This window comes from Mus caroli, unplaced genomic scaffold (genome assembly GCF_978045245.1).
Source record: "Mus caroli unplaced genomic scaffold, Mus_caroli_1 scaffold_2, whole genome shotgun sequence".
NCBI classification, from domain to species: Eukaryota; Metazoa; Chordata; class Mammalia; order Rodentia; family Muridae; genus Mus; species Mus caroli.
This window is the reverse complement of record NW_028227257.1, coordinates 112,015,538-112,042,332: the sequence shown is the minus strand read 5'-3', so window position 1 is coordinate 112,042,332 and position 26,795 is coordinate 112,015,538. Positions and strand designations below refer to the sequence as shown.

General features: G+C 40.8%; 1 protein-coding gene across 4 annotated transcripts in view; it reads left to right on the top strand.

The window, feature by feature from the left end:
• The first annotated feature begins 1,680 nt into the window (after positions 1–1,680).
• LOC147005902 (uncharacterized) overlaps positions 1,681–26,795 on the top strand; it is a 59,247-nt gene continuing 34,132 nt past the window's right edge. For 2 of the 4 annotated variants that reach the window (XM_021156225.3, XM_085834805.1), the window contains exons 1-8: positions 4,048–4,535; positions 5,814–5,928; positions 6,088–6,261; positions 19,634–19,740; positions 20,935–21,072; positions 23,219–23,271; positions 24,969–24,997; positions 25,080–25,161. In XM_021156225.3, the coding sequence (XP_021011884.3) occupies positions 4,297–4,535; positions 5,814–5,928; positions 6,088–6,261; positions 19,634–19,740; positions 20,935–21,072; positions 23,219–23,271; positions 24,969–24,997; positions 25,080–25,161 (937 nt within the window). In that variant the 5' untranslated portion in view covers positions 4,048–4,296. Of the gene's footprint in view, positions 1,778–4,047; positions 4,536–5,813; positions 5,929–6,087; positions 6,262–19,633; positions 19,741–20,934; positions 21,073–23,218; positions 23,272–24,968; positions 24,998–25,079; positions 25,162–26,795 lie in introns of those variants that run through there. The other 2 variants (XM_085834807.1, XM_085834806.1) reach the window with 2 other exon arrangements.

The window sequence follows — 26,795 nt, the reverse complement described above, 5'->3', positions numbered from 1 at the left end:
TATTTGTATAGCTCAGTTCTGTAAAGTTTTAACAGAGAAAAGCCATTCTCAGAAGCTAAATCAAAGTAGGAACCTTAGGAACAACTACAGAAAATCGAGTTTTGTTTATCTATGTAAAACCATTTGGGTTTCAAAAATCCTCTTTCCAATTTTTTTTTTTTAATGCTTCTCCATGGGCCTGGCAGGAGACGCCTCTTCTTTGGTAGGATTCTGAGCTTATGTGGTCTGATTCCAAATTTTTTTTTCTCCAAAGTATTTAACTAACCTGACTTAGTTCACTATATCTAGTGCAACTAGCTGTGGATAGTTCGTGGGAGACATCAACGAGAAAAAGCAGAAAGAATTTGTAAGGTGGTAGGGTTGGGTGACATTGATGAGACTCTTGGAGCCTATCAGTAGAGCAGCAGAAGGACTGGTGCACAGACCTTATCCCATAGAGTCACAAAGAGTGACAGCAGAGACCTGTGTAAATAAAATTCATCATTATTAAGATTTCCTCTTAGGTCATTAAGTCTTTTGGATTTTTTCTTTTTTTTGGGGTTTGAGGATTTTTGATCTTGTGTCATCACAAAATATATATTCAATACATATAAATATCTATGCAAAAATTTTGGAGACTTTCAGGAAAATATGTCAAAGAACTTTCATTTATTTATGATGTCCCAAACGCTGACCAAAGGGTACTTCCACATATGGGACCCTGTTTGGACAACCTTTGAAATTTGGCATGTAATATTTCAAGAATCCAGCAGAGGGCAGGCCTCTCAAATGTAAATGCTTTGTGCCAAGGTGATCCAACTTGGTTAGCAAGAGCTGATTGTTGCTTAGATAGAAGCTGTTGGCTTTCAGAGATCAGTGTCACTCTTAAGAAGTAAAAAGTAAGGAAATACTGCTAAGCCCTAGATGAATTCGTGGTTGTGCAGCCACAGGTCTTGTTTTCTCTCTCTCTCTCTCTCTCTCTCTCTCTCTCTCTCTCTCTCTCTCTCTCTCTTCTCTCAGTTTCAGTTTTTGCTTTTACTTCGAACCCTCTATCAACTTTCCCACTTCTTTGCCCCAATATGACAAACTACCCTCAGAAAATAAAGCATTGCAAACAAAGGATCAAGCAAAAAAAACACCCACAAAATCAAAGTCTTAGGGAATTGTTTCTCTCTGAGGACATGAGTGTGATGTCAGTCCAAAGACAACTTCAGTTGCCAAGACATAAGTTAGGAGAAGTGGGGACCGAGTGCTTTAAAGAAAGGATACTGAACATGGACAGATCTGCCTTTGGATTTTTTTTTCTTTGTTTCAAGACATTGCTAGCTCCATAAGCCGTTTGTAGTTCTGTGACTCTGGGGGAGTTACTAAATAGTGTTGTCTTCGCTTAGGAAAGCTGGATAACCTGCTTTAGAGCTCCCCGGGACAAAGAGGACAGCTGTATGAGTAGTGTCTAACATCGGGCACAGAAAACACCTTCAATGTGATTATCATAATAAATACCTTATTCCAGTGATATTATACTCATTCATTATCACAGGCATATGAGCCTATATTGCTCTATTATTACTCTTTTCATAATGGCCCACCCCCTCTCACATGACAGGCAGTCTCTGGGGGCATTACTGTAAGGTCTGAACTGTAGGAAGAGGGCACGTTTTTTTCCATGGGGAGCTGATACATTACGAGCAAGTACGGAAGGAAAATGGCCAACATGGAGACTCGTCTGCTCTCTTATGGAAATTAGTTGATGGAGCTGGAGCTATTGAAACCGGAACATATTCCGTCCGTGGGAAATGTAAGAGCTGTTTTTATATTTGTGAAGAAATCGGATCCAGAGGGGTCTAGACACGAGGCTAATGCTGCAGAGCAATTGGGCTTTGCTTTCGGCTGTTAGCTGCCAAGGCGAGTCTGTGCCCCCACCTCAGCTTATGACTATTTCTCAGCAAAGGGGTTCTTGAAGCTAATGTAGTGACAGGCTGAAGTTGTTTCTTAAGGGAGCTTAAGTCTTTTCTGGAGCTTATGAGTCCAGAAAAGACACAAAAGGTCCTGAGTCAGTGACACAATTTCCTAATTTGTCCTTCCCTCTTAGCAGAATGCTTGAAGGAACCAGGCTTTCTTCAAGAGGTAGCTGTTGGCCTTTCTGCTTGGATGAGAAGGTGCCCTGGGTCTCTGAAGCCCAGGAACCACACAGTTTTGAGGTGGGACAGTGTCCCAAAGGAAAAGCATCCTGAGACACGAGAGTCTCGGAACCACATAGCTCTAAGAGGAAGCCTCCTCAGCAGAGGCTGTGCAGCTCCCAGGGGAGCGGATCCCCAGCTGAGCTCTGGAGCTTCGGAGCCTCAGCTCTGCGCCTTCTCTTTGCTTCTTTTCTTCTCTTCATTGCTTCTTGTTGTCTTCCGAGAGTCACACCAGGCATGAAATCTCATAAAAGAGATTTATTGGAGGTACCAGGGTTCCTCTGCTCATAGAAGGTTCCTATGCTCCAAGGAAGTAGCGAACCGCAGCAAGGAATTGGACAAAGCACGGTGCTTATACAGCGGGTTTGGCAGGGTGTGTGACACTTTCTTGGGTGGAGATTTCTAGGGTGAGGATCGGTGGGATTTCAAGTCCTGAGCTTGGGGGAGCTCAGGGATTGGTGGGTTTTTGTGAGACATTCAGGGATTGGTGGATTTTCCTATTCAGGGATTGGTGGTTTTTATTCAAACCTTTCTCCTAAAATTAGCATGCCTTTTGGGAGGGTCCTGTTGAGGGGTTGGAGATGTCCTTTGTGACAGTTACAGAGGCTGTACCATCCTTATGACAGATCTGGGGGAGGGGGCTGGCTTCTGGAGCTCCTGGGGTGAGGTGGCAGGGATGGCCACTTTACTGCCTTGAAGATTTACAAAGTTTACAAAGTACACAAAGTTTACAAAGTTTACAAAGGGAGTCCACAGAAGGGAAAGCCTTTCCTGCCGCTTGAGTGGCTTGAATATCCCATAGTAGAAGTTTGTGATACGCAGCACCCTGCAGGTCTAAGCCTCTTCTGCCCTGGCCTGAGCATAATAACATAAGCCTTGTGTTACTAAAACTGGCAACCTCCACCTTCAGTAGCTGCAGCAGACACGCACAACTGTTTAGCCCCAGTGGACTGCCTGACTTTCTCCCAGCATCCAGCCCTACCATAAAGGGCACCTATCTTTCTGACCATTGGACGTTAGAATGTTTGAGAGCTACCTAGGTTACTATACTCCTAAAAGTAAGTGAAAAATTAAGTGATTAAACATTCAAAGCATTTTCTTTTTTAATTGAAAAGGTCACGATCACGTTTAGAAGGAACTTGAGTCTGAGAGGCAGGCTCTGCCTTGAAGGTGATTAGAAGGGCTTGTCCCACAGAGATGGAAAATGGGGCATTGCAGGCAGGGGGCATGGCAACAGGATTGTACTGATCAAGGAAAATCTCATTCTGAAATTCTAAGGCTGAAAGAATTTCCCATGTGAGGAGTTAAAGGCAGGAGCTGGTGCAGGGGCCATGGAGGAGTGCATTTGGCTTGATCTCAATGGTTTTCTAGGTCCGCTTTCTTAATGAACCCAGGACCACTAGCCAGGGGATGGCAGCACCCTCAATGAGCTGGCTCCTCCCCATCAATAACCAATCAAAAGGCTCATCCCTAGGAAGACTAATTTTCCTTCTCTCCGCAGTTGTTAATTGCTTGTAGCTCTTCACTAAAACATCAACTTGACAGTAAACAAATCTGTAGCATGTATTCAGACTCACTGAGACTAAACAACTCATTACCGAATGATGAATGGGTCACAGAAGAAACCAAGAAAAACGCATTTCCTGTAACTAAAAACGCAATTCAAGAAAACTCCTTTAACTGCCCCTAGAACTACACGGAGGGCCTCATTTAAGGGAATATAAGTGGCCTCTCAAGCTTTTTTTTTTTTTTTTTTTAAACCGATCAGATTCTACACATGCGCAGTAAGCACCTTCCTGGCTGGCACACAGGACAGCCCTCCAAGTTGAATGTGCGCCCGCACCTGGCACGGGCCTGGGTACCGGCTAGTTTGTGTTTATCAGCGTTGCTTGGCTACCGCGTTGCCAACTGCTCCTGCAGTTGACAGTTCCTGTATCCACACGGAGCTTTCCTGCTATGACCTTGTGGCGAGACTTGGCTCTGGGTTTTCTTCGATATCAAAATCTTTAGGCGCTGGCTTACTATAAACTTCCATTCCGGGTTTAGGGGGCCCTTTTTTTAACCATAGTCTTTTTTGGGTTGGGGATGTGAGAGAAGCTTAACAGGAGGGAAGGAGCCTTCGAAGCAGACATTTACCATGCAGATGCTCTTCCACAAAAAACAAAGGACGCCCCTGGGCTTCTGTGATGGCCTGCATAGTACCTTCGTGGGATTTGGGAGCAAGGATGAGAGAGGGTGCCGACCGCCCAAATACCATGCCAGCTATGCACCTTATTATCCAATCCACAAGGCCGCAAGCACGGGTGACGTAGCCACAGTAAAGAACTTTATTGAACGTGGAGTTTTTGCCATGGAGCAAACAGATTGGAAGTACAGGTAACGGTGGGGTTGGAGCTGTGAGAGAGTGAGCAGGTACCTTGGAGGGAGGCACAGGAAGTGGGAACTAGGCTAACTTCCTGTCTGAGGTGAGAAAAGAGAAGCGTATGCCAGTAATCTTAGGATACACAATTGGGAAAGGTGTAGCACCAAACTGGTCCTCATTAGCTGCGAAACGAATCAAGATCAGTGCTTCCAGTCCTCGACAGTTCTCCTTTTAGAGTGCTTACTGGCCTCTTCAAGGGTTTCAACAAAAATACAGCTTTAGTGTAGCCATTGCAAAAAGCATGTCACACTTCTCATGGAAAGGTGCAGGAGAGAAATTTCTAGTATGTGTCAACTTCCCATCTAAAAGGGTTTTTTTTTTTTTTTTGGTTTGTTTTTTTGTTTTTGTTTTTAATTGAAGGTTGATACTTCATGTCAATGTATACCCATGTATTCACATGAATGCAGGAACAGGCATTTCTTACTGAGAGATTTTAAATGCAAGGACAGCTTTGTGTTCCCATATTTATGTATTCGCTTATCTCATGCTCTTTAGTTACAGGTGTCATGTTCACTTCATAGCTTCCTGTACTTACTGCCTCCTTCCCTCGCTAGTTTAAACACTCCTAGAGAGTTACCAGTGTCTTCCTTGTAAGCCAGGCATGCTCACAAGATTGACAGTGAGTTCTGGTTTTTCCTACAAGGGTTAATTCAGTGACTTCTGTCACACAATAGGGCAACTTCCGTCACACAGTAGGGTTCATTGGCACCTTTGGCAGGTTTCAAATCGCTAAGCTCATCTTGGCTTTTCAGTGGTGTCCTGCCTTCAGGCCACCACTGTTTCCCATCCCTTCCTGGGCAGATGCCTGGATTCCCATTGTTCTGTGGCTTTTATCGCTTCGGTTTTCTCTGCATCGGTATCCTAAGAGGAGCAGGTCCCATGAGAACTGCCCAGCTCACACTTTTCTTCTATCCTCAGGGCTGTGGCCTCTGAAGCTGGATGCTCCTTTCCACCATTCAGAAGGCTCACAGCAGAGCGTCTGGACACCAGCTCCATGCTGGTCAGTAGGAAGAATCTATATTCTAATCTACAAGAACAGCTCACATTTGAGGAATGTTGTCACTAGTGAAATTGCTCTTTGTAATAAGAGGCAATGCAGCATCTTTTCTTCAGGAGAAAATTAAAACTTAAAATGCAGAGTCATTAAGTGCTCCTTGGTGATTATAATGGCACGCCAGTAAGCTTTAAGAAAATGCTTTTGAAATTCATAAAAATCCCTTTTGTGCTCACAGGACTGCTCTGCATTTTGCCTGTGTCTATGGCCATCCAGAAGTGGTGACTCTCCTGGTGGAGAGCAGCTGTGAGATTAGTCCAAAGGACATTAAAGATGCCACCCCTCTAATTAAGGTATAGTTTAGCCATCAGCTTCAGATGATTTGAATTTGAAATATATCATTAGATGAAAAGATGAAGCTAGGTGATTTTAAAAGGCAACTAAATACTGAAGCCTGTGGAATGCCGATCTTGACATCTTTAACCATTCCTGTGTTGGCATCACTTCCACAGGCCTCCCAGTGCAGACAAACGGAATGCCTTGATATTCTCTTGAAGCATGGTGCTGACCCAAACATTATGGACTGTAGTGAGAACACTGCTCTGCATTACGCTGTCTACAACGGGGACATCAAAACTGCCACTAAGCTGCTGGAATACAAGGCAAACATTGAAGCAATAAATGAGGTATGCACGGCCCAGCTTTAATTATTGGAACACGCAGATTTTTAATAGCCATGTGTATGGAGAGTCAATTTTCTGTGTTTCCTTGGGTGAAAATATTTTGAAGTGACTCAATCACTGAAGATGCCACTGTAAATAGTGGCACTTTGAAAGAAAGGGTACATGGTGCAGCTTTCTTGAATGTATTTCTGACAAATATTTGTCAAAACAATGAATTTGCGAAGGCTCTGATTTGCCTGTTTTCAAGTCTTACAAAAGCTTTCTCTTGACTAGTTTAAAATGACAACCAAAAGAAAACATTTGCCTTTGACATCAAATTTACTTTGAAGGAGAAGGAAATGTTTTATGACAACCGGACATCTGGATGCTCAGACAAGTTCTGCCATGTGATCAAGCTGTGAGTGATAAAGCCAAAGGAGGAGGGAAGGGGAAGTTGATAAGAAATACTCACGAAAAGACAACTGGGAAAAAGATAATTGAGGGAAAGCATGGGTTTTCTTTTAAAGATTTATTTATTTATTTTATGTATATGAGGACACTGTAGCCGTACAGATGGTTATGAGCCTTCATGTGGTTGTTGGGAATTGAATTTAGAACCTCTGGTTGCTCTGGTCAACCCCACTCACTCAGGCCCAAAAATTTATTTATTAATATAAGTAAGTACACTGTGGCTGTATCCAGACACACCAGAAGAGGGCGTCAGATCTCATGGTTGTGAGCCACCATGTCATGGGATTTGAACTCAGGACCTTTGGAAGAGCAGTCAGTGCTCTTACCCACCGAGCCAGCCCCCTTGAGTTGTTTGTTTTTTTTTTTAAATGACTTACTTTATGTATATTTATTCTGTGCTCTACAACTTGGTGATAATAATTCCTAATTAGAGAACATGACTAGTTTACAAGCATGCTTAGAGGTGAACTTTAGTAGTACTCTGAAGAAATCAGACTGTCATTGAATCACTGGCAGTTACACAGAAAACAAGAAGGGGAAAAAAATAAATGACTCACCATGAAATGACCCTTGTCAGGCAGAAATTGCCACTTGGGTAAGAGCCTGAATTCTGCTCTCAAATCTACGATGCTTTGATGGGGCTTGGGAGAGTTTTAGACTGCATTTTCATATAATCAAGTTATATTTTGAATTCTCTTCTGTTGCTTCTGCCCCTACTTTGCAAATAAAATGGAGTTTTCAACAAAGATGGTGTTTGTTTTTCTCTTCTGGCTGAATCCTGAAATAATAAAGAGAACTTGTCTACCTGTGAGAGACACGGTGGAAATGATGACTGCCTGCTTCTCCATGCAGAAGGAAGAACTAAAATTGGGCAGCACAATGACTGGACAAGTGTCTAGACGTCACCTGGAATCAGCACAAGTATTTAAACATGTTTCCTTTAGGATTTCAGATCCTAGAAAATAATTTTACTTTTTTTTTCCACACAAAATGTAAACTATACCCACATAAAGTGTTTTATTTTTTAATTTAATTTTATTATTATTTTTAGGACTAAGAACTCAGTAGAGTCCGTAGATATAAATGGTGTCCTTGAGGTCTGAGTCCACAGGGGCTGAATCTACAGGAAAGCCTTTATTTCTGCGCCCCTCCCCCCTTTTCAATTAAAAAAGATTGTGGATGGGTGTTTAGCCTGCATGCATGTAAGTGTACAACATGCATGCAGTACCCACACAGGCCAAAAGAGGGCGTCAGATTTGCCTGAAACAAATTACAGATGGCTGTGAGACACCTTGTGGCTGCTGGAACTAGGACACAGGTCCTTTAGAAGAGCAGTGCTCTTAACCATGGAGCCATGTCTCCATCCTTTGGACATTCATTTTTGTTTTGTTTTGAGGCAGGGTTTCTCTGTGTAAAATCCCTGACTGTCCTGGACTCACTTTGTGTTGGGGCCAGCCTGTGGCTCTCATGTCCGGGCTTGAGCCTGGGATGCATCTTGGAATCTGGAAGAAAAGAGATCTAGGCGGGTAAAGAAAGAAATGGAGTCAAGACTGAATTCTGATCAAGACTCAACTTTAATGTCGGCAAACACGCTTTATAAAGAAGAGGGAAGGCCTATTCCCAGTCATGCAAAGTTCCTTTGAAGTTGTCAGATCAGCCTTTTAGTAGGAACTCTCGAAGATCACAGAAGTTAGCACCGAACTTCTTCGAGAAGTTCTCCGGAAAATCTCGGAGAACTGGTTCAGCCTCAGGCAGCTTCGACCTCAGGCAGGTAGTGGCACATCAAAGGAGAGTGATGAGAAGCAGCACAGCAGGTGGCTCTGCCTCAGTGGCGGATGGCCTGAGGCCAGCCTAGCTAGGCTGGAAGGAGGTAACATTTCCCCCCCTTTAAATAATATTAAACAAAACTGGACTGAGGCATAAAACTTATTTATGCTCTAAAGTCCTGCCTGGGAATAATGGTGGCTGGCGGCTCTGCCTGTCTTAGGATCTCAGATCCTCCCAAACCATCCAATTCTGTCATAGGAGGTTACATGCAGCTAGGATGTGTAATAATTTACACAAACATGGCTCTGTGGTGTTTTATCAATAACCACTGCCTTTTGGCATGTACCCCTGTCTTAGATTGGTATGATTCCGTGATCTGGTTGCCCGTCACTGACTGTCAGGCCTTCATGGCACACCATATTCCCAAATCAGACCAAAGCCACAATATGTACTAGAATACTTCTTGCTGGACAATAATAATAACTGCCACCTGCATTGTTGGAAGCAGATTTTACTCCTGTTGCAGTCAGGCTGAAGGGTGTTGCTGGCCTGCTTGAGAAACAAAGGTGGGACAGTGGGAAGCAACAGTATAAAAGCTTCTTTGTGTAAGCCCAGGTACTTTATTCAGTTGCAAATTAGCAACAATCAAGCTCAGGCTCTGGCCTCCAGGTGTGGGGGAGCTGGCTATTAGAATTAGTAAAAAGGCCAGAGATTCTCTGGAAGTGGAGGCTGTGCTCCTAATTAACTTTGCTAGGTAATTAAGAGTTTTAGCTATCTTCAATAGGAATCTCTAATATTGGATTTATTACTAGACCAGTCCAAGATTGAGTTAGAATAACTGGTCACATTGAAGAAAATAGAAGAATCATTATGACTATTACATGACTAATCTTTCTAAGTCAGAATACACAGTCTCTGATATTCTTTTTACCATAAAGTTAAAAAGCTTGAAGCAAGTCAGCTTCGCTTGTCCAAACTGGAAAAATGGCAAGCAAGGACGGATCAAAGACATGTATCCAATTTAGCTTCCTTGTCACTTCAGTCAGGGCACTGAGCCAACTCACCTGCCAGCTTGCCACACGAATTAGCCATCATGCTTCTGCAGCGTTCTGTGGAGAGAACCTATGTTTTTCCCTTTCCTAATAAGGTAGCTGTTTAGGATCAAACCATATGCCAATAAGTAGATCCTTTTAAGGTACTATAAAGCATTTATTAAGTTCTTTGACATCTAAATTTCAAAATTCTAAAATAAAAATGTGATTAAAATAATGTGCACGGGAATACATTAAATAATATACACATGGATATATAGTCCCCCTTCTTTGTCTTTTAAGAAGTTAAAGTTTTAAAGTTCCACAATACCTTGTCCTTGAGAATTAATAATTTGTTGATAAAACATATCAAATACTTGACTGTTATAGTCAGTATTCATGTAACATGGGCAGTGACTAATTGCACTTTCAATTGTTTCTCTTAAAGAGTGGTTGTAACTAGAAGGCTTGAAAAATTATTAATGGTCACATGTGCATAATTTATTTATTTATTAACTTAGAATAAGAGTATTTATTTGCAGCAATTTATTAAGTATAAGTCCTCAAGAATTAACACTATTATGTGGGAACAAGTAGTAACTGAGGACGCTAATAGCAAAGAAATTGACATATACAATTTTCAAGAATATTAAAATATTATCTTAAATCATAACTGAATATATAAAGAGCAAGATTATATATCCAATCTATCTTACATATAGGACCTATAGATTGCCTGAGATATAAATCTAGCATGGCATTGCTTTAAGATGTCCAGGCAATCCAGAACAATTTATTAAATATCTAAAAACAGCCTTCTTAAAAGGACAGCATTTTTTCTATGAGTTGTATATGCATAAGCAATTGCAAATTTGAGAATTAATAGCATCTGAAGGATGAACAATCTTAAGCAATTGTGAGCTCTGAGATATAATATTGACTACTAATATACAAATTAAGGTTTGATTGTTCAGCATTTTAAAACACCATTCACAGCAAAACTTCATAGATTAGGCTGGCCTTGAACTCATTCCTCCTGACTCTGCTTCCAGAGTGCTGAGACTGAAGGCATGTACCACCAAACCCAGCCCAAGGAGATTCTTAAAGAAATGTGGGACCGGGGCAGCTGGGGCGCAGGGTCTGCTGACACTCGCCAGCTACCCACAACACCCGCCACAGGATCTTAAGACTTCTGGTGAGTGGAGCACAGCTTCTGCTCCAATCCAAGTGCTCGGGACCTGAGACTGCATTAGTTAGGGAAGCAGAAACCGGCCTGAGTAGGGCCACAGGCCTCATCCGGCCGGATCAGCACCGGGGTAGCGGGAGCGTAGGGTTGCCTGACACCCGCCAGCTACCCACGACCCCCGCCGCAGGATTTTGGGACTGCTGGTGAGTGGAACACAGCTTCTGCTCCAATCTTTAAACAGTGACAACGATAACAACTAACCCCAGAGATTACCAGATGGCGAAAGGTAAACGTAATAATCTTACTAACAGAAACCAAGACCACTCACCATCATCAGAACCCAGCACCCCCACTTCGCCCAGTCCAGGGCACCCCAACACACCGGAAAAGCTAGACACAGATTTAAAAGCATTTCTCCTGATGATGATAGAGGACTTCAAGAAGGACTTTAATAACACACTTAAAGAAATGCAGGAGAACACTGCTAAACAGGCAGAAGACAATAAAGAGGAAGCACAAAAATCCCTTAAAGAATGGCAGGAGAACACAGCTAAAGAGTTACAAATCCTTAAAGAAAAACAGGATAATATAATCAAACAGGTAGAAGTCCTTACAGAAAAACAGGAAAACACATCCAAACAGATGATGGAAATGAACAAAACCATACTAGACCTAAAAAGGGAAGTAGACACAATAAAGAAAACCCAAAATGAGGCAACACTGGAGATAGAAACCTTAGGAAAGAAATCTGGAACCATAGATACCAGCATCAGCAACAGAATACAAGAGATGGAAGAGAGAATCTCAGGTGCAGAAGATTCCATAGAGAACATCGGCACAACAATCAAGGAAAATGTAAAATGCAAAAAGATCCTAACTCAAAACATCCAAGAAATACAGGACACAATGAGAAGACCAAACCTACGGATAATAGGAGTGGATGAGAATGAAGATTTTCAACTCAAAGGACCAGCAAACATCTTCAACAAAATTATAGAAGAAAACTTCCCAAATCTAAAGAAAGAGATGCCCATGAACATACAAGAAGCCTACAGAACTCCAAATAGACTGGACCAGAAAAGAAATACCTCCCGACACATTATAATCAGAACAACAAATGCTCTAAATAAAGATAGAATACTAAAAGCAGTAAGAGAAAAAGGCCAAGTAACATATAAAGGCAAGCCTATCAGAATTACACCAGATTTTTCACCAGAGACTATGAAAGCCAGAAGATCCTGGACGGATGTTATACAGACACTAAAAGAACACAAATTCCAGCCCAGGCTACTATACCCAGCCAAACTCTCAATTAACATAGATGGAGAAACCAAAGTATTCCACGACAAAACCAAATTCACACATTATCTCTCCACGAATCCAGCCCTTCAAAGGATAATAACAGAAAAAAACCAATACAAGGACAGGAACCACGCCCTAGAAACAACAAGAAGGTAATCCCTCAACAAACCTAAAAGAAGACAGCCACAAGAACAAAATGCCAACTTTAACAACAATAATAACAGGAAACAACAATTACTTTTCCTTAATATCTCTTCATATCAATGGACTCAACTCCCTGATAAAAAGACATAGACTAACAAACTGGCTACACAAACAAGACCCAACATTTTGCTGCTTACAGGAAACTCATCTCAGAGAAAAGGATAGACACTACCTCAGAATGAAAGGCTGGAAAACAATTTTCCAAGCAAATGGCATGAAGAAACAAGCTGGAGTAGCCATTCTAATATCTGATAAGATAGACTTCCAACCCAAAGTCATTAAAAAAGACAGGGAGGGACACTTCATACTCATCAAAGGTAAAATCCTCCAAGAGGAACTATCAATCCTGAATATCTATGCTCCAAATACAAAGGCAGCCACATTCATTAAGGAAACTTTAGTAAATCACAAAGCACACATTGCACCTCATACAATAATAGTGGGAGACTTCAACACACCACTTTCACCAATGGACAGATCATGGAAACAGAAACTAAACAGGGACACAGTGAAACTAACAGAAATTATTAATCAAATGGATCTGGCAGATATCTACAGAACATTCTATCCTAAAACAAAAGGATATACCTTCTTCTCAGCACCTCATGGTACCTTCTCCAAAATTGACCACATAATTGGTCACAAAGCAGGCCTCAACAGATACAAAAATATTGAAATTGTCCCATGCATCCTATCAGATCACCATGGACTAAGACTGATCTTCAATAACAAAATAAATAATAGAAAGCCAACCTTCACGTGGAAACTGAACAACACTCTTCTCAATGATACCTTGATCAAGGAAGGAATAAAGAAAGAAATTAAGGACTTTTTAGAGTTCAATGAAAATGAAGCCACAACATACCCAAACTTATGGGACGCAATGAAAGCATTTCTAAGAGGAAAACTCATAGCTCTGAGTGCCTCCAAAAGGAAACTAGAGAGAGCACACATTAGCAGCTTGACAACACACCTAAAAGCACTAGAACAAAAGGAAGCAAATTCACCCAAGAGGAGTAGACGGCAGGAAATAATCAAACTCAGGGGTGAAATCAACCAAGTGGAAACAAGAAAAACTATTCAAAGAATCAACCAATCAAGGAGCTGGTTCTTTGAGAAAATCAACAAGATAGATAAACCCTTAGCCAGACTCACTAGAGGGCACAGGGAAAGCATCCTAATTAACAAAATCAGAAATGAAAAAGGAGACATAACAACAGATCCTGAAGACATCCAAAACACCATCAGATCCTTCTACCAAAGGCTATACTCAACAAAACTGGAGAACCTGGATGAAATGGAGAAGTTCCTAGACAGATACCAGGTACCAAAGTTGAATCAAGATCAGGTTAATGATCTAAACAGCCCTATATCCCCCAAAGAAATAGAAGCAGTCATTAATAGTCTCCCAACTAAAAAAAGCCCAGGACCAGATGGGTTTAGTGCAGAGTTCTATCAGACCTTCAAAGAAGATCTAATCCCAGTTCTTCACAAACTATTCCACAAAATAGAAACAGAAGGTACTCTGCCCAACTCATTCTATGAAGCCACAATTACTCTGATACCTAAACCACAAAAAGACCCAACAAAGATAGAAAACTTCAGACCAATATCCCTTATGAATATTGATGCAAAAATCCTCAATAAAGTTCTTGCTAACCGAATCCAAGAACACATCAAAACAATCATCCATCCTGACCAAGTAGGTTTCATCCCAGGGATGCAGGGATGGTTCAATATACGGAAATCCATCAACGTAATCCAGTATATAAACAAACTCAAAGACAAAAACCACATGGTCATCTCGTTAGATGCGGAAAAAGCATTTGACAAGATCCAACACCCATTCATGATAAAAGTCTTGGAAAGATCAGGAATTCAAGGCCCATACCTAAACATGATAAAAGCAATCTACAGCAAACCAGTAGCCAACATCAAAGTAAATGGTGAGAAGCTTGAAGCAATCCCTCTAAAATCAGGGACTAGACAAGGCTGTCCACTTTCTCCATACCTATTCAACATTGTACTTGAAGTCCTAGCCAGAGCAATTCGACAACAAAAGGAGATCAAAGGGATACAAATTGGAAAAGATGAAGTCAAAATATCACTTTTTGCAGATGATATGATAGTATATATAAGTGACCCTAAAAATTCCACCAGAGAACTCCTAAGCCTGATAAACAGCTTCGGTGAAGTAGCTGGATATAAAATTAACTCAAACAAATCAATGGCCTTTCTCTACACAAAGAATAAACAGGCTGAGAAAGAAATTAGGGAAACAACACCCTTCTCAATAGTCACAAATAATATAAAATATCTTGGCGTGACTCTAACTAAGGAAGTGAAAGATCTGTATAATAAAAACTTCAAGTCTCTGAAGAAAGAAATTATAGAAGATCTCAGAAGATGGAAAGATCTCCCATGCTCATGGATTGGCAGGTTCAACATTGTAAAAATGGCTATCTTGCCAAAAGCAATCTACAGATTCAATGCAATCCCCATCAAAATTCCAAATCAATTCTTCAACGAATTAGAAAGTGCAATCTGCAAATTCATCTGGAATAACAAAAAACCTAGGATAGCAAAAACTCTTCTCAAGGATAAAAGAACCTCTGGTGGAATCACCATGCCGGACCTAAAGCTCTACTACAGAGCAATTGTGATAAAAACTGCATGGTACTGGTATAGTGACAGACAAATAGACCAATGGAATAGAATTGAAGACCCAGAAATGAACCCACACACCTACGGTCACTTGATCTTCGACAAGGGAGCTAAAAACATCCAGTGGAAGAAAGACAGCATTTTCAACAAATGGTGCTGGCACAACTGGTTGTTAACATGTAGAAGAATGCGAATCGATCCATTCCTATCTCCTTGTACTAAGGTCAAGTCTAAGTGGATCAAGGATCTTCACATAAAACCAGAGACACTGAAACTTATAGAGGAGAAAGTGGGGAAAAGCCTTGAAGATATGGGCACAGGGGAAAAATTCCTGAATAGAACAGTAATGGCTTGTGCTGTAAGATCGAGAATTGACAAGTGGGACCTCATGAAACTACAAAGCTTCTGCAAGGCTAAAGACACCATCAATAAGACAAAAAAACCACCAACAGATTGGGAAAGGATCTTCACCTATCCTAAATCAGATAAGGGACTAATATCCAATATATATAAAGAACTCAAGAAGGTGGACTCCAGAAAGTCAAATAACCCCATTAAAAAATGGGGCTCAGAACTGAACAAAGAATTCTCACCTGAGGAATACCGAATGGCTGAGAAGCACCTGAAAAAATGTTCAACATCCTTAATCATCAGGGAAATGCAAATCAAAACAACCCTGAGATTCCACCTCACACCAGTCAGAATGGCTAAGATCAAAAATTCAGGTGACAGCAGATGCTGGCGAGGATGTGGAGAAAGAGGAACACTCCTCCATTGTTGGTGGGATTGCAAGCTTGTACAACCACTCTGGAAATCAGTCTGGCGGTTCCTCAGAAAATTGGACATAGTACTACCGGAGGATCCAGCAATACCTCTCCTGGGCATATATCCAGAAGATGTCCCAACCGGTAAAAAGGACACATGCTCCACTATGTTCATAGCAGCCCTATTTATAATAGCCAGAAGCTGGAAAGAACCCAGATGTCCCTCAACAGAGGAATGGATACAGAAATTATGGTACATTTACACAATGGAGTACTACTCAGCTATTAAAAAGAATGAATTTATGAAATTCCTAGCCAAATGGATGGACCTGGAGGGCATCATCTTGAGTGAAGTAACACAATCACAAAAGAACTCACACAATATGTATTCATTGATAAGTGGATATTAGCCCAAAACTTAGGATACCCAAGATATAAGATACAATTTGCTAAACGCATGAAACTCAAGAAGAATGAAGACCAAAGTGTGGACACTGTGCCCCTTCTTAGAATTGGGAACAAAACACCCAGGGAAGGAGTTACAGAGACAAAGTTCGTAGCTGTGATGAAAGGATGGACCATTTAGAGACTGCTGTATCCAGGGATCCGTCCCATAATCAGCTTCTAAACGCTGACACCATTGCATACACTAGCAAGATTTTGCTGAAAGGACCCAAATATAGCTGTCTCTTGTGAGACGATGCCGGGGCCTAGCAAACACAGGAGTGGATGTTCACAGTCAGCTATTGGATGTATCACAGGGCTCCCAATGGAGAAGCTAGAGAAAGTACCCAAGGAGCTAAAGGGATCTGCAACCCTATTGTTGGAACAACATGATGTACTAACCAGAACCCTGGAGCTCTTGTCTCTAGCTGCATATGTATCGAAAGATGGCCTAGTCGGCCATCAATGGAAAGAGAGGCCCATTGGACTTGCAAACTTTATATGCCCCATTATAGGGGAATGCCAGGGCCAAAAGACTGGGAATGGGTGGGTAGGGAAGTGGGGGGCTCTATGGGGGACTTTTGGGATAGTATTGGAAATGTAATTGAGGAAAATATGTAATAAAAATATATTAAAAAAAAAGAAAGAGGAACACTCCTCCATTGTTGGTGGGATTGCAAGCTTGTACAACCACTCTGGAAATCAGTCTGGCGGTTCCTCAGAAAATTGGACATAGTACTACCGGAGGATCCAGCAATACCTCTCCTGGGCATATATCCAGAAGATGTCCCAACCGGTAAAAAGGACACATGCTCCACTATGTTCATAGCAGCCCTATTTATAATAGCCAGAAGCTGGAAAGAACCCAGATGTCCCTCAACAGAGGAATGGATACAGAAATTATGGTACATTTACACAATGGAGTACTACTCAGCTATTAAAAAGAATGAATTTATGAAATTCCTAGCCAAATGGATGGACCTGGAGGGCATCATCTTGAGTGAAGTAACACAATCACAAAAGAACTCACACAATATGTATTCATTGATAAGTGGATATTAGCCCAAAACTTAGGACACCCAAGATATAAGATACAATTTGCTAAACGCATGAAACTCAAGAAGAATGAAGACCAAAGTGTGGACACTGTGCACCTTCTTAGAATTGGGAACAAAACACCCAGGGAAGGAGTTACAGAGACAAAGTTCGTAGCTGTGATGAAAGGATGGACCATTTAGAGACTGCTGTATCCAGGGATCCATCCCATAATCAGCTTCTAAACGCTGACACCATTGCATACACTAGCAAGATTTTGCTGAAAGGACCCAAATATAGCTGTCTCTTGTGAGATGATGCCGGGGCCTAGCAAACACAGGAGTGGATGTTCACAGTCAGCTATTGGATGTATCACAGGGCTCCCAATGGAGAAGCTAGAGAAAGTAACCAAGGAGCTAAAGGGATCTGCAACCCTATGTTGGAACAACATGATGTACTAACCAGAACCCCGGAGCTCTTGTCTCTATTGGCATATCTATGGAAAGATGGCCTAGTCGGCCATCAATGGAAAGAGAGGCCCATTGGACTTGCAAACTTTATATGCCCCAATATAGGGGAATGCCAGGGCCAAAAGAATGGGAATGGGTGGGTAGGGAAGTGGGGGGCGCTATGGGGGACTTTTGGGATAGCATTGGAAATGTAATTGAGGAAAATATGTAATAAAAATATTAAAATTTAAAAAAAAGAAATGTGGGCTTCAAGCTGCTCTTAAGTGAACAAGTCTAGAATGCTTTTAGCTCCTTTTATTGTCTGCTGCCTGTAGGTGTCCCTATTATCTGAGGACCACAAGTACTCAAGTTTGCTACAAACCCCTTCAAATTACCAGACAGCACCTACTTAGCCTAAGTGTGTGTTTGGAACAACAGTTGCTTAATGGTGTCTTGTGATAAAGATTTTAAACTTCCAAAACAATTTATAGGGATATGGTCATCTCCTCTTACTCCCTTAGCAATGGGATTGAACTTTAAGCATTTGAAGTTGTCATTTTAAAGCTGTTTCTTTATCTCTGTCTCAGCGATATTCACATTGAAATGCCTGCATGTACTATTAGGTTAATTGTAGTTAACTCTAAAAGATTATGACAATTGCCAACAAAATTGTACCTTTTTATACAGATAAAGTGACCTAGTGGCTTTCTTCATCATAAAAGTAATAGGTATAGATCACTGTTAGAATTATTATTGATAAAACCGTTGCGTTTTTACTCCTGGCTTATCTTATGGTTTGCTTAATAAACAGCTTAAAGTAGTAATTAAAATGAAGCCAGAATAAAAATAGATTAAAAATTACATAGGCACAAGCCACTGTGTCATAGATCCTGGAATCATAACACTTAGGGGACTGTTGGAGAGAACCATGAGTCCAAGATGCTAGCCTGGGCTACATAGTGTAATTCTGTCTCAAAAAAACAAAAACAAAAAACAAACAAAAAAAAAAAACAAAAGCCAACTTCAATAAAACCCAAAAGTAGCTGTGCTTCATAGTTATAACATCATCATCATCATCACCAACACCAACACCATCACCATTCTTATCATCATGTTGTGACTGAGTCTCCCTACTATATAGTTCTGGCTGTGCTGGAACTCACTGTATAGATGAGGCTGACCTTGATCTCACAGTGATCTTTGTGCTCTGCTTCCCAAGTGCTGCCATGTAAGGTGTGCATCACCACACACCTAGGGCCTGAAATTATTATTACAATTGAGAATGGAATTTCATATCATTTTAACTCTCTAACAGTTAAATAAGACTCTTGTTTTAGAGTAAGGAAAATCAAAATTCTTTTGAAGCCCGTTCATTTAAGGGAGGGCCCACTTTCCTAAGTGACTGATAGGGAATGAGATGCTGGTGTTGTGTCCCAGGCTCTGGCCCCACAGGTAAAAGGGAATGAACAAGTTTCCTCTAACTGCAGGAAACCTCTGCCCCATCTCAAAGCTCTCAACACTGTCCCTTAAATGCTAACGTCCGCCATAAAAGGCAGTTTAAAAAAAAACCATAGAAATTATGCAGAATAAGAGAATATTTTTTTCTGGTAGGGGGCCTGTATTTCAATTTTGTCATGTGCTCAGACAGGTGGTCCCTGGGACACTTGGAAAAGAGATCTTTCTTCATAACTTAGGTAGGAATACAACCTAGACAGAGTAATTTAGTTCCTTTGCCAGCAACAATAAAGTTTTGACTTTTGTGGCTTTTGCTATGGATTGTTGAAATAAAGACAGAGAATCAAGAAGCTTTTGCTTAGATGGTGGCTATCACATGACCAAAACACACCATGGTGCATGTTTTGACAGAAGCAAAGCCTGTGGCAGCAGGAAGGGTTTCCCTGGATTTGGGAATGGATCTATGTGGTCACTCTGGGTGGGAGGATTTTGTGGAAAGGGAGCCACATACATGGACGTCAGTGAACTGAGGAAGGAACTGCCAGTCATTTCTCATCGGTGTTCATGATTTTGTGCTCAAGGATTTACTAATTTTCAGTTCATGATTGATTTTTATTTGGACAGAACAAGATCACACCGCTTTTGCTTGCTCTGAAACAAAACAAGGAGAAGATGGCAGAATTCTTAATCAACAATGGAGCAAATGAAAAGACATGTGATTTTCTGGGAAGGTAAAAAAAAGAATCCTTGTACTTTAATAAAGTTAATGAGTTTGATGATGTAAATATCACCCAAGGCATGATGTTCAATTAATAGGAAAAAGTTGCCTTTTACTTACTGAAATAATATTAACCTATACCACCAGTTTGGTACAAAAATACTCATTCACTATGAACAACACAAAGAAAACATCCAAGAGTCTATATTTCCTGATGATATGAAATGGTTTTGATTGATTGTATTGCAACTTATCGTCAGATAGCTTATTTAGGGATTTGTCTTTTATTTGTTTTTAAGATCTTAATCTAAATGTTTGAGTCACCGTGTGACTTTTAGCTTCTTTACAGTATTTGTCAGCTTTGCTTCCTATATGCCGCTTCTTTTCAAAAACGAAAATTTGCTAGATGGCTGTTTGCATCAGGTTTCTTGTCAAACTATTATTGGGTCATCCCTCAGTGACTATGAATTTCTTTTACCTCATGGTACTCTCCTCTTTTCACTTTCCCCTCTTTATTTTGAAACGTTATCATTTTGGTCAAAAGAATGAAAAGCTACATTTGTTGAAGACGTTTGGATGAGTAAAAAGCATAGCTGGGTGATACGGAGAAACCTCAATATTCACACAAAACCGAGCCTTTTCCAGCTTTCTTACTTCCCGATTGGATGACCTTAGAAACTTTGCACATTGTTAGGTTTATTTCCTGATTCCTTAGCAGGGTTATGCCAGTACCTATTCTATATTATGCCCTGTTTGGCTCCAGTACACGATCATCTCCTACAAACATTGTTACTACTATTTTTATTTAAATGATTTATTTTGTAATTATATTATTATGTTAATCATGAAAATAAGCTTTTCTCTTCTGATCTTCAGTTCATTATGAATTATAATATACCAGATTAAGGATGAAATGATTAATTCTTTACTTAAATATTCACCTAATTTGATAAATAGTTTTGGTATTTGTGAAAGGACATTGAATGGAAATTCTACAATTGGAAGAGTGGGTTTTCTGTTTATTTTTCTCCTCTTAGTCCTGGAGATACTTTACATTAGGATTCTTTGAGCTGCCAAGATGTTTGTGTCTGTTAGTAAATGGTCAATTCTATATACATAGGCAATAGTGTGGTAAAGCATATGCACTGAGAGGCTTAACAACCTTACTAAGGCAACCAACAGCAAGGCTCTATCTCTGCTCTTTTAGAAGCAGCCTTATGTATGCTGTAAGGTGTGGGTCAGAACTTATCATCAAGCTGCTTCTGCAAAGAGACATTGATACCTTTAAGCAAGATGTCTTTGGATGGACAGCTAAGCGTTATGCCGTCGAGAGTAAAAGCAAGGTGTAAGTCTTCCCGTTTCCTTGTTAATTGACAGAAGGTGGAGACAAGGCGTATTTACAAATGCCGCATCTTATGTATCCAGTTTAGCTTGTTTTGGAATGACAGTGACATAGTCCACCCCAGAAACAAATCAAAGCTGTAGATGAATTAGAAGTGGCAATAGATGCAGGATCCTTTATCTTAGGATTTTTATTTTGGCTGTGTGTGTATAGTGGAGCAGGGGTGGGTGGATGCTGACAATTTAACCTGGGACTTCACATGAACTAGGCAAATATTTTATCCAGAGATTATATTACCCTTTCTTTGGTTAGGACTTTTTAAACTCTGTTTAAAGATGAAGAAAGTTTGTAAAATTTCAGTCTTGAGAGTATATGATGATGCTCACCAAAGAAACCTGGGGTTGAGCCATGGGAGCTATGCTCAACATTCTTTGAAGGAAATGCACACATACTGAGGTCCTCCAAGTCCCAGAACTCCATGGGCATCCAACTTTCAAAGCATGCTAGTCACTTCTGCCAGGCCCATGTGATAACTGGGCATTATTATTTGGAAATGTCCTTCTAACTCCTGCTGTTACTTTTGCCACATAGTTTGCCCCCATCATTTACTTCTATGTGGATAGGACCTCCTGCGCGCGTCCACTCGACCAGCAAGAACGACTCTGCAACAGGATCCTTCTGCACACGTTTATTGGGAGAGCTTGATTGTAGAGGCGAATAGACCCCGAGCCCAGCACTGGTGCTGCTTTATATAGGCCTAGGAGAGGCGTGTCTCACACCTGGATTGTTTGTGCTTGGTTGATGCTTACCACCTCATTTTCATGCCTACATCTGATTGGTTAATTTCTCTCTCACCTGATTGGTTAACTTCTCTCTCTTCTGATTGGTTAACTTCTCTCTCATCTGATTGGTCAACTTCTCTTTCATCTGATTGGTTAATTTTGGTTAATTCTCAAAACCTCATCTTGGCAAAAAAACTTTACTGCCTATGTATGCGTGGTGGCCAGCAGAAGCCAGCGCCACTCTGCAATGGCACATGTGGCTTCCCACAAGGACCAATGGGACATTTGGTGTCCCTGAGCACTCTAGAGAGACTAGAATGTGCCAGGGGTCTGGGAAATATTGGGCACATGTTGATATCAAGAAACCTGAATGAACTGAGGGTCATGAGGATATTTGGAAACCCAGGAGCACTTGGACACCTGGGTGAATTGGGAATTTGAGGAACCTGGAGGCATTTGGGGTTCTGAGGTCACCGGAGGTCCTTGAGAGTCTGGGGGCACTGGGTAATCTGGGAGTTTGGTAGACTGAAAGGCCTGGAGTCGTCAAGATTTTGGGTGCCATTGGGTGGGACATGGAAGGACAGGGACACAATGTTGCATTGTAAATCCCAGGAAATCGCTTGACATTTTCATATTGACATCAAGTCCATTCTAGCATTTTGCTAGCCCAGGAATCTTAGGACTTTTATCTTTACCATCCAAGCATTTTGCATTTTTAGTATAAATGTAACCTATACACTTGTGGTACAAATAACTTCATGTTGTTGTTAACTAGATCTGTTTAGATCTTGAAATGTTAAGTGGATGATTTTCTTTGTATTGTGTGACAGAATAGAATAGAATAGAATAGAATAGAATAGAATAGAATAGAATAGAATAGAATAGAATAGAATAGAATAGAATAGAACAACTAAGAACAAAAGTGGGCCTTAATATTTTTTGGTAACTTCAATGTAAGAATATCAGATCTTGCAAGGAAATAAATGTGGAATGTTATTTTGAGTCTAATACAGTTCAGCCATAACAAACAACCAAGAGAAACCCAAGAGAAACAATATGTCCAAGAACAAACAATTATTGGCTAGAAATGTAGGATTTCCTGAGTTCAGGATACTTTCCATTATGCTGAGAAAACTTAGTTCATGTATGGAGTTGGCTTGCTTTGATTCATGATCCTTATACGCTTCCTTGGTCAGTTATAAGCTTAATACAACACAGAGTGCACATGTTTGTAGCATGTGTTTAAAAGTCCTGGAAGTGTCATGGGTAGTGCCTGCAATACTGATTCAAGTATAAAGGGATAGGCGAGGGATTTCATATCAACAGGGAATAGGAAATTGATTAGCCTTTCTTTGGGTACATTACAGTAGGAAACTACTTATCGACTACGATGAAGAGGAACTGAGACAACGGTGTACAGGTAAGACTTCTGACAGTGAATGTCTCTTGATTTCCCAACTGGAAAAAAGAGGGAGGAAAGTTTGAAATTAAATATAAATTGAATTGTTTTTTCCCCTAATTTGTCTTCTAAGGTCCTAGAGATAGAAATCTTTTTTTAAAAAAGGTTTATTAATTGTATGTATATGAGTACACTGTAGCTATCTTCAGACACATCAGAAGAGGGCATCCAATCCCCATTACAGATGGTTGTGAGCCACCATGTGGTTGCTGGGACTTGAACTCAGGATCTCTGGAAGAGTAGTCAGTGCTCTTAACCGCTGAGCCATCTCTCCAGCCTGAGATAAGAGTCTTTTAAGGAATAAATTATATAATTTTTTAATCCAAAAAATCTTAACTAAAATTAGTTTTACTTTTCTTTTGAAAATTGTCTATGAGTATATAGAAAGAAAAATATTTAAAAATCGCATTTATTAAGGGAATATGTTTATATATGCTGTAATGTTCTCTAGCTAGCATTGAAATGTATTCATGATCAACTCCTCTTCATGGAGATGATCTTTTTTTTCCATTCGCCATCATCTTTGCTCTGACATGTGCACACTGCTGGTGTTACTTACATTCACTAGGAACAAAATCACACTTGTAAATCATAATGGTATACCTACCTGGCATGAAAGCAGACAGAAATGCTAGTGGGGGAGAACTCCACGGGATAGCGAGGGTGAAGAGAAAGGAGATATGAGTAGTGTATTGTGAATGTCAAGACCAAGCTCATTACACCATATATTAACATAGAAACGGATAAAATGTCTGTTCTTATTTTCTACTAGTGTAGTTCTGTCCTTGTCCCTAGTTTGAGAGCAAAGTTCCATCAGCCTCAAAGAGCTATGCTCAGCCACCCATCCCCACGGGAATATTAACATTTCCAATACTGTGAAAGCCAGAGAAATATTCAGTCAATGTACACTTTGGGAAGAGGAACACATAAGGAAATACCAAGCTCACCTTCAGGGCCCGTCACAGATTTAGGGACAAGGAATGCCCCTAAGGCTGGCTGGAGATGTTGCATAATTCAGAAGTCAGGGTCAAGGTGTGCCTGAATGGACATTGGTTCTGCTCTACAAAGTGATCTGAAGAGAACCCTTGTAATTTGAGGGGACAAGCTGCTTTCTAGCACATGACTGTTCTACTCCAAGGACAGCCCTGCCATTTAACGGACTACTGCCTTTCCCGGGGAATAGGTTTATTATCCAGCGTTCTCTTGTCACTGGGGGCAAGGTTTCACAGAATACGTAGGACTCTTTGGGCACCATTTGGGAGCCTTGCATGGGAGACTGTAGAGGCTGCTTACAAGTTGGCTTAGTTACTCTTTGTGAGTTCAGCCCTAAAGGGGAATGGTATAGATTGTGCCTCGTTTGTTTGTAGGAGGACAGTTCTTTGGTGTTCAATATGCCTGTGTGCCAAGGTTAGTAGGTTGTGCAACACACAGGCCACAGGTTTCAGATGGAGAGGTGCTGGGGCCCTTTCACATTCTCAGTTATACTGCAGGCCCAAGCCCATTGTTGGTACTTATTAGCATGGCTTCTAAATGCCTAGGGGATCCTGATGAGTCAGCAAAATTAAAATACTTGGTAAGAACTACTGGCTTGAGAATTCTGCTCATTGCTGAGCCTTTGCTGTTCACATGGACTGATTACACCTCCTTTTGCTTTCTAGAGACTATCAGGAGAGATGCTTGCATAACGGTAATGACTTTTATAATAGCATTGAATTACTAAACAGGTACTGTGTAATTTATTTAACACTTAACAATCACCTGTTTCAAAGCCCATCCTGCCGACCAGGGAAGTGAAAGATTCTCCTCAGAGTGAAGCCCTGGAAAAGACAGAGGCAAGACCATCCAAGTCAGGTAAAATTCAGTTTTAAGTTCCTTTGAAAAGAAGTAGGTGAAATATTAATGGCCCGGGCTTCCATCCACATTGCTACCCACCAACAAAGAGATGGTGTAGGTTGTCATAGGCACCAAAATGATTATTCCAGACATCAGTATTTCAGTAAAAGGTCTTTATTAGCATATGTAGTAAGTGCTGAAAAAAATAGGAGTTTTGACTTAACTTTAAAATGCATTGAATTTACCAGGTTGGAATCTAGGTCCTTTATAGACATTTAAGGAGGTTAGACATGAGATTCGTTTAGATTTTTCCCAGTGTTTCAAACTGTCCTCAATGTGGTTCAGATGAGAACAAAGCCCAGTGACAATCATGTGCATCTATCCCATTGCGAAGCATCACTTTCCGTGTTAGTGTGAAAGAAATAAAGTAGAAGAGAAAGACAAATGCTTGAGATGCAAGTTCTGCCTGCGATTATTCCCATGATCCCAAGTTTTGGGAGGTCAGGCAGGAGTTTCCTCAAACCTAGAGTTTGTGGGTTAGCCTTGATACATAGCAAGAACCCTCTAGTATAAACAGAAAAAAAAAAAACCATACTAATTCTACCAGGATCCAAGACCTTCTGTTTCTGATTCCAGTTACTTACTAACTAACTCGGTGACCTCATCAGCTATGCATCTGATCATAGAATATGGCATTATATAATTGATTACAATACATAAAGTCAAATTCATATACTTCCCGTTGTCATGTTTATGGTTGCATCTTTTTTCTTTCTTTAGTCAGTTTTAATGACTTAACCATTTCCTGTGGTGTGCTACGGTTATGTTCACCTCATCAGGTTCCCATCCCTCCCTCCCTTCCATCGCCAGTCCCTCTTCTCTTTTCTGGAGTTGAGTTCAATTCAGGCTCATTCACATGCTAAGCATACAGTACCTGAGCTACCCTTCCACTGTTCTCATGTCACTGATGAGTTCAGTGAACCCAAGAAACAGAACATGTAATAACGGTCCTGAAAATGAATTCTTTCCACATTGTGGAGTAAAATGCACCCCGCCACAAAATGGCTTACGCGGCTCGTGTCTATTCCTTCATCACGGCTTGAGTCTGTTCCCTCACCGCGGCTCGTGTGTGTTCCCTCATCTCTCATCTTACAGTCTGTAAAAATTTCATGTCATTCATTTGTATGTACACACGTACATACACACATGTACACACACACATACATACACACAAAAATATATATATATGGCACATCCGTGAATACCAGAGGACATTGGACAGGATAATCGATCAACTATCCCCTTCCCATATGTTAGATCCAGGTATCCAACTCAGGACTTCAGGCTTTGTAGCAGCACCTTTACCCACTGAGTTGGACCGTGTGGGCAACACAAGTGTTTAACAGTAACGACAAAGTTTGAGTTCTTCTAGAAATCACACTTGTTCACTTTTTAACAAAACTCATTCTGCAGCAGAAGTAGATAAATTTGAATCAAATGTTTCAGGCTGCGTCACCTCAGTCTGGGTCAGCTTCATGCTCACTTTGTTATTTCTGTTCTCCGTTAACTCCCCCGGCTCTAATTACTCTTCTGAATGCCACATCCATCATCTTTCCACTTAGAGTTATAAATCACCTTTTAAAAAAATGAAG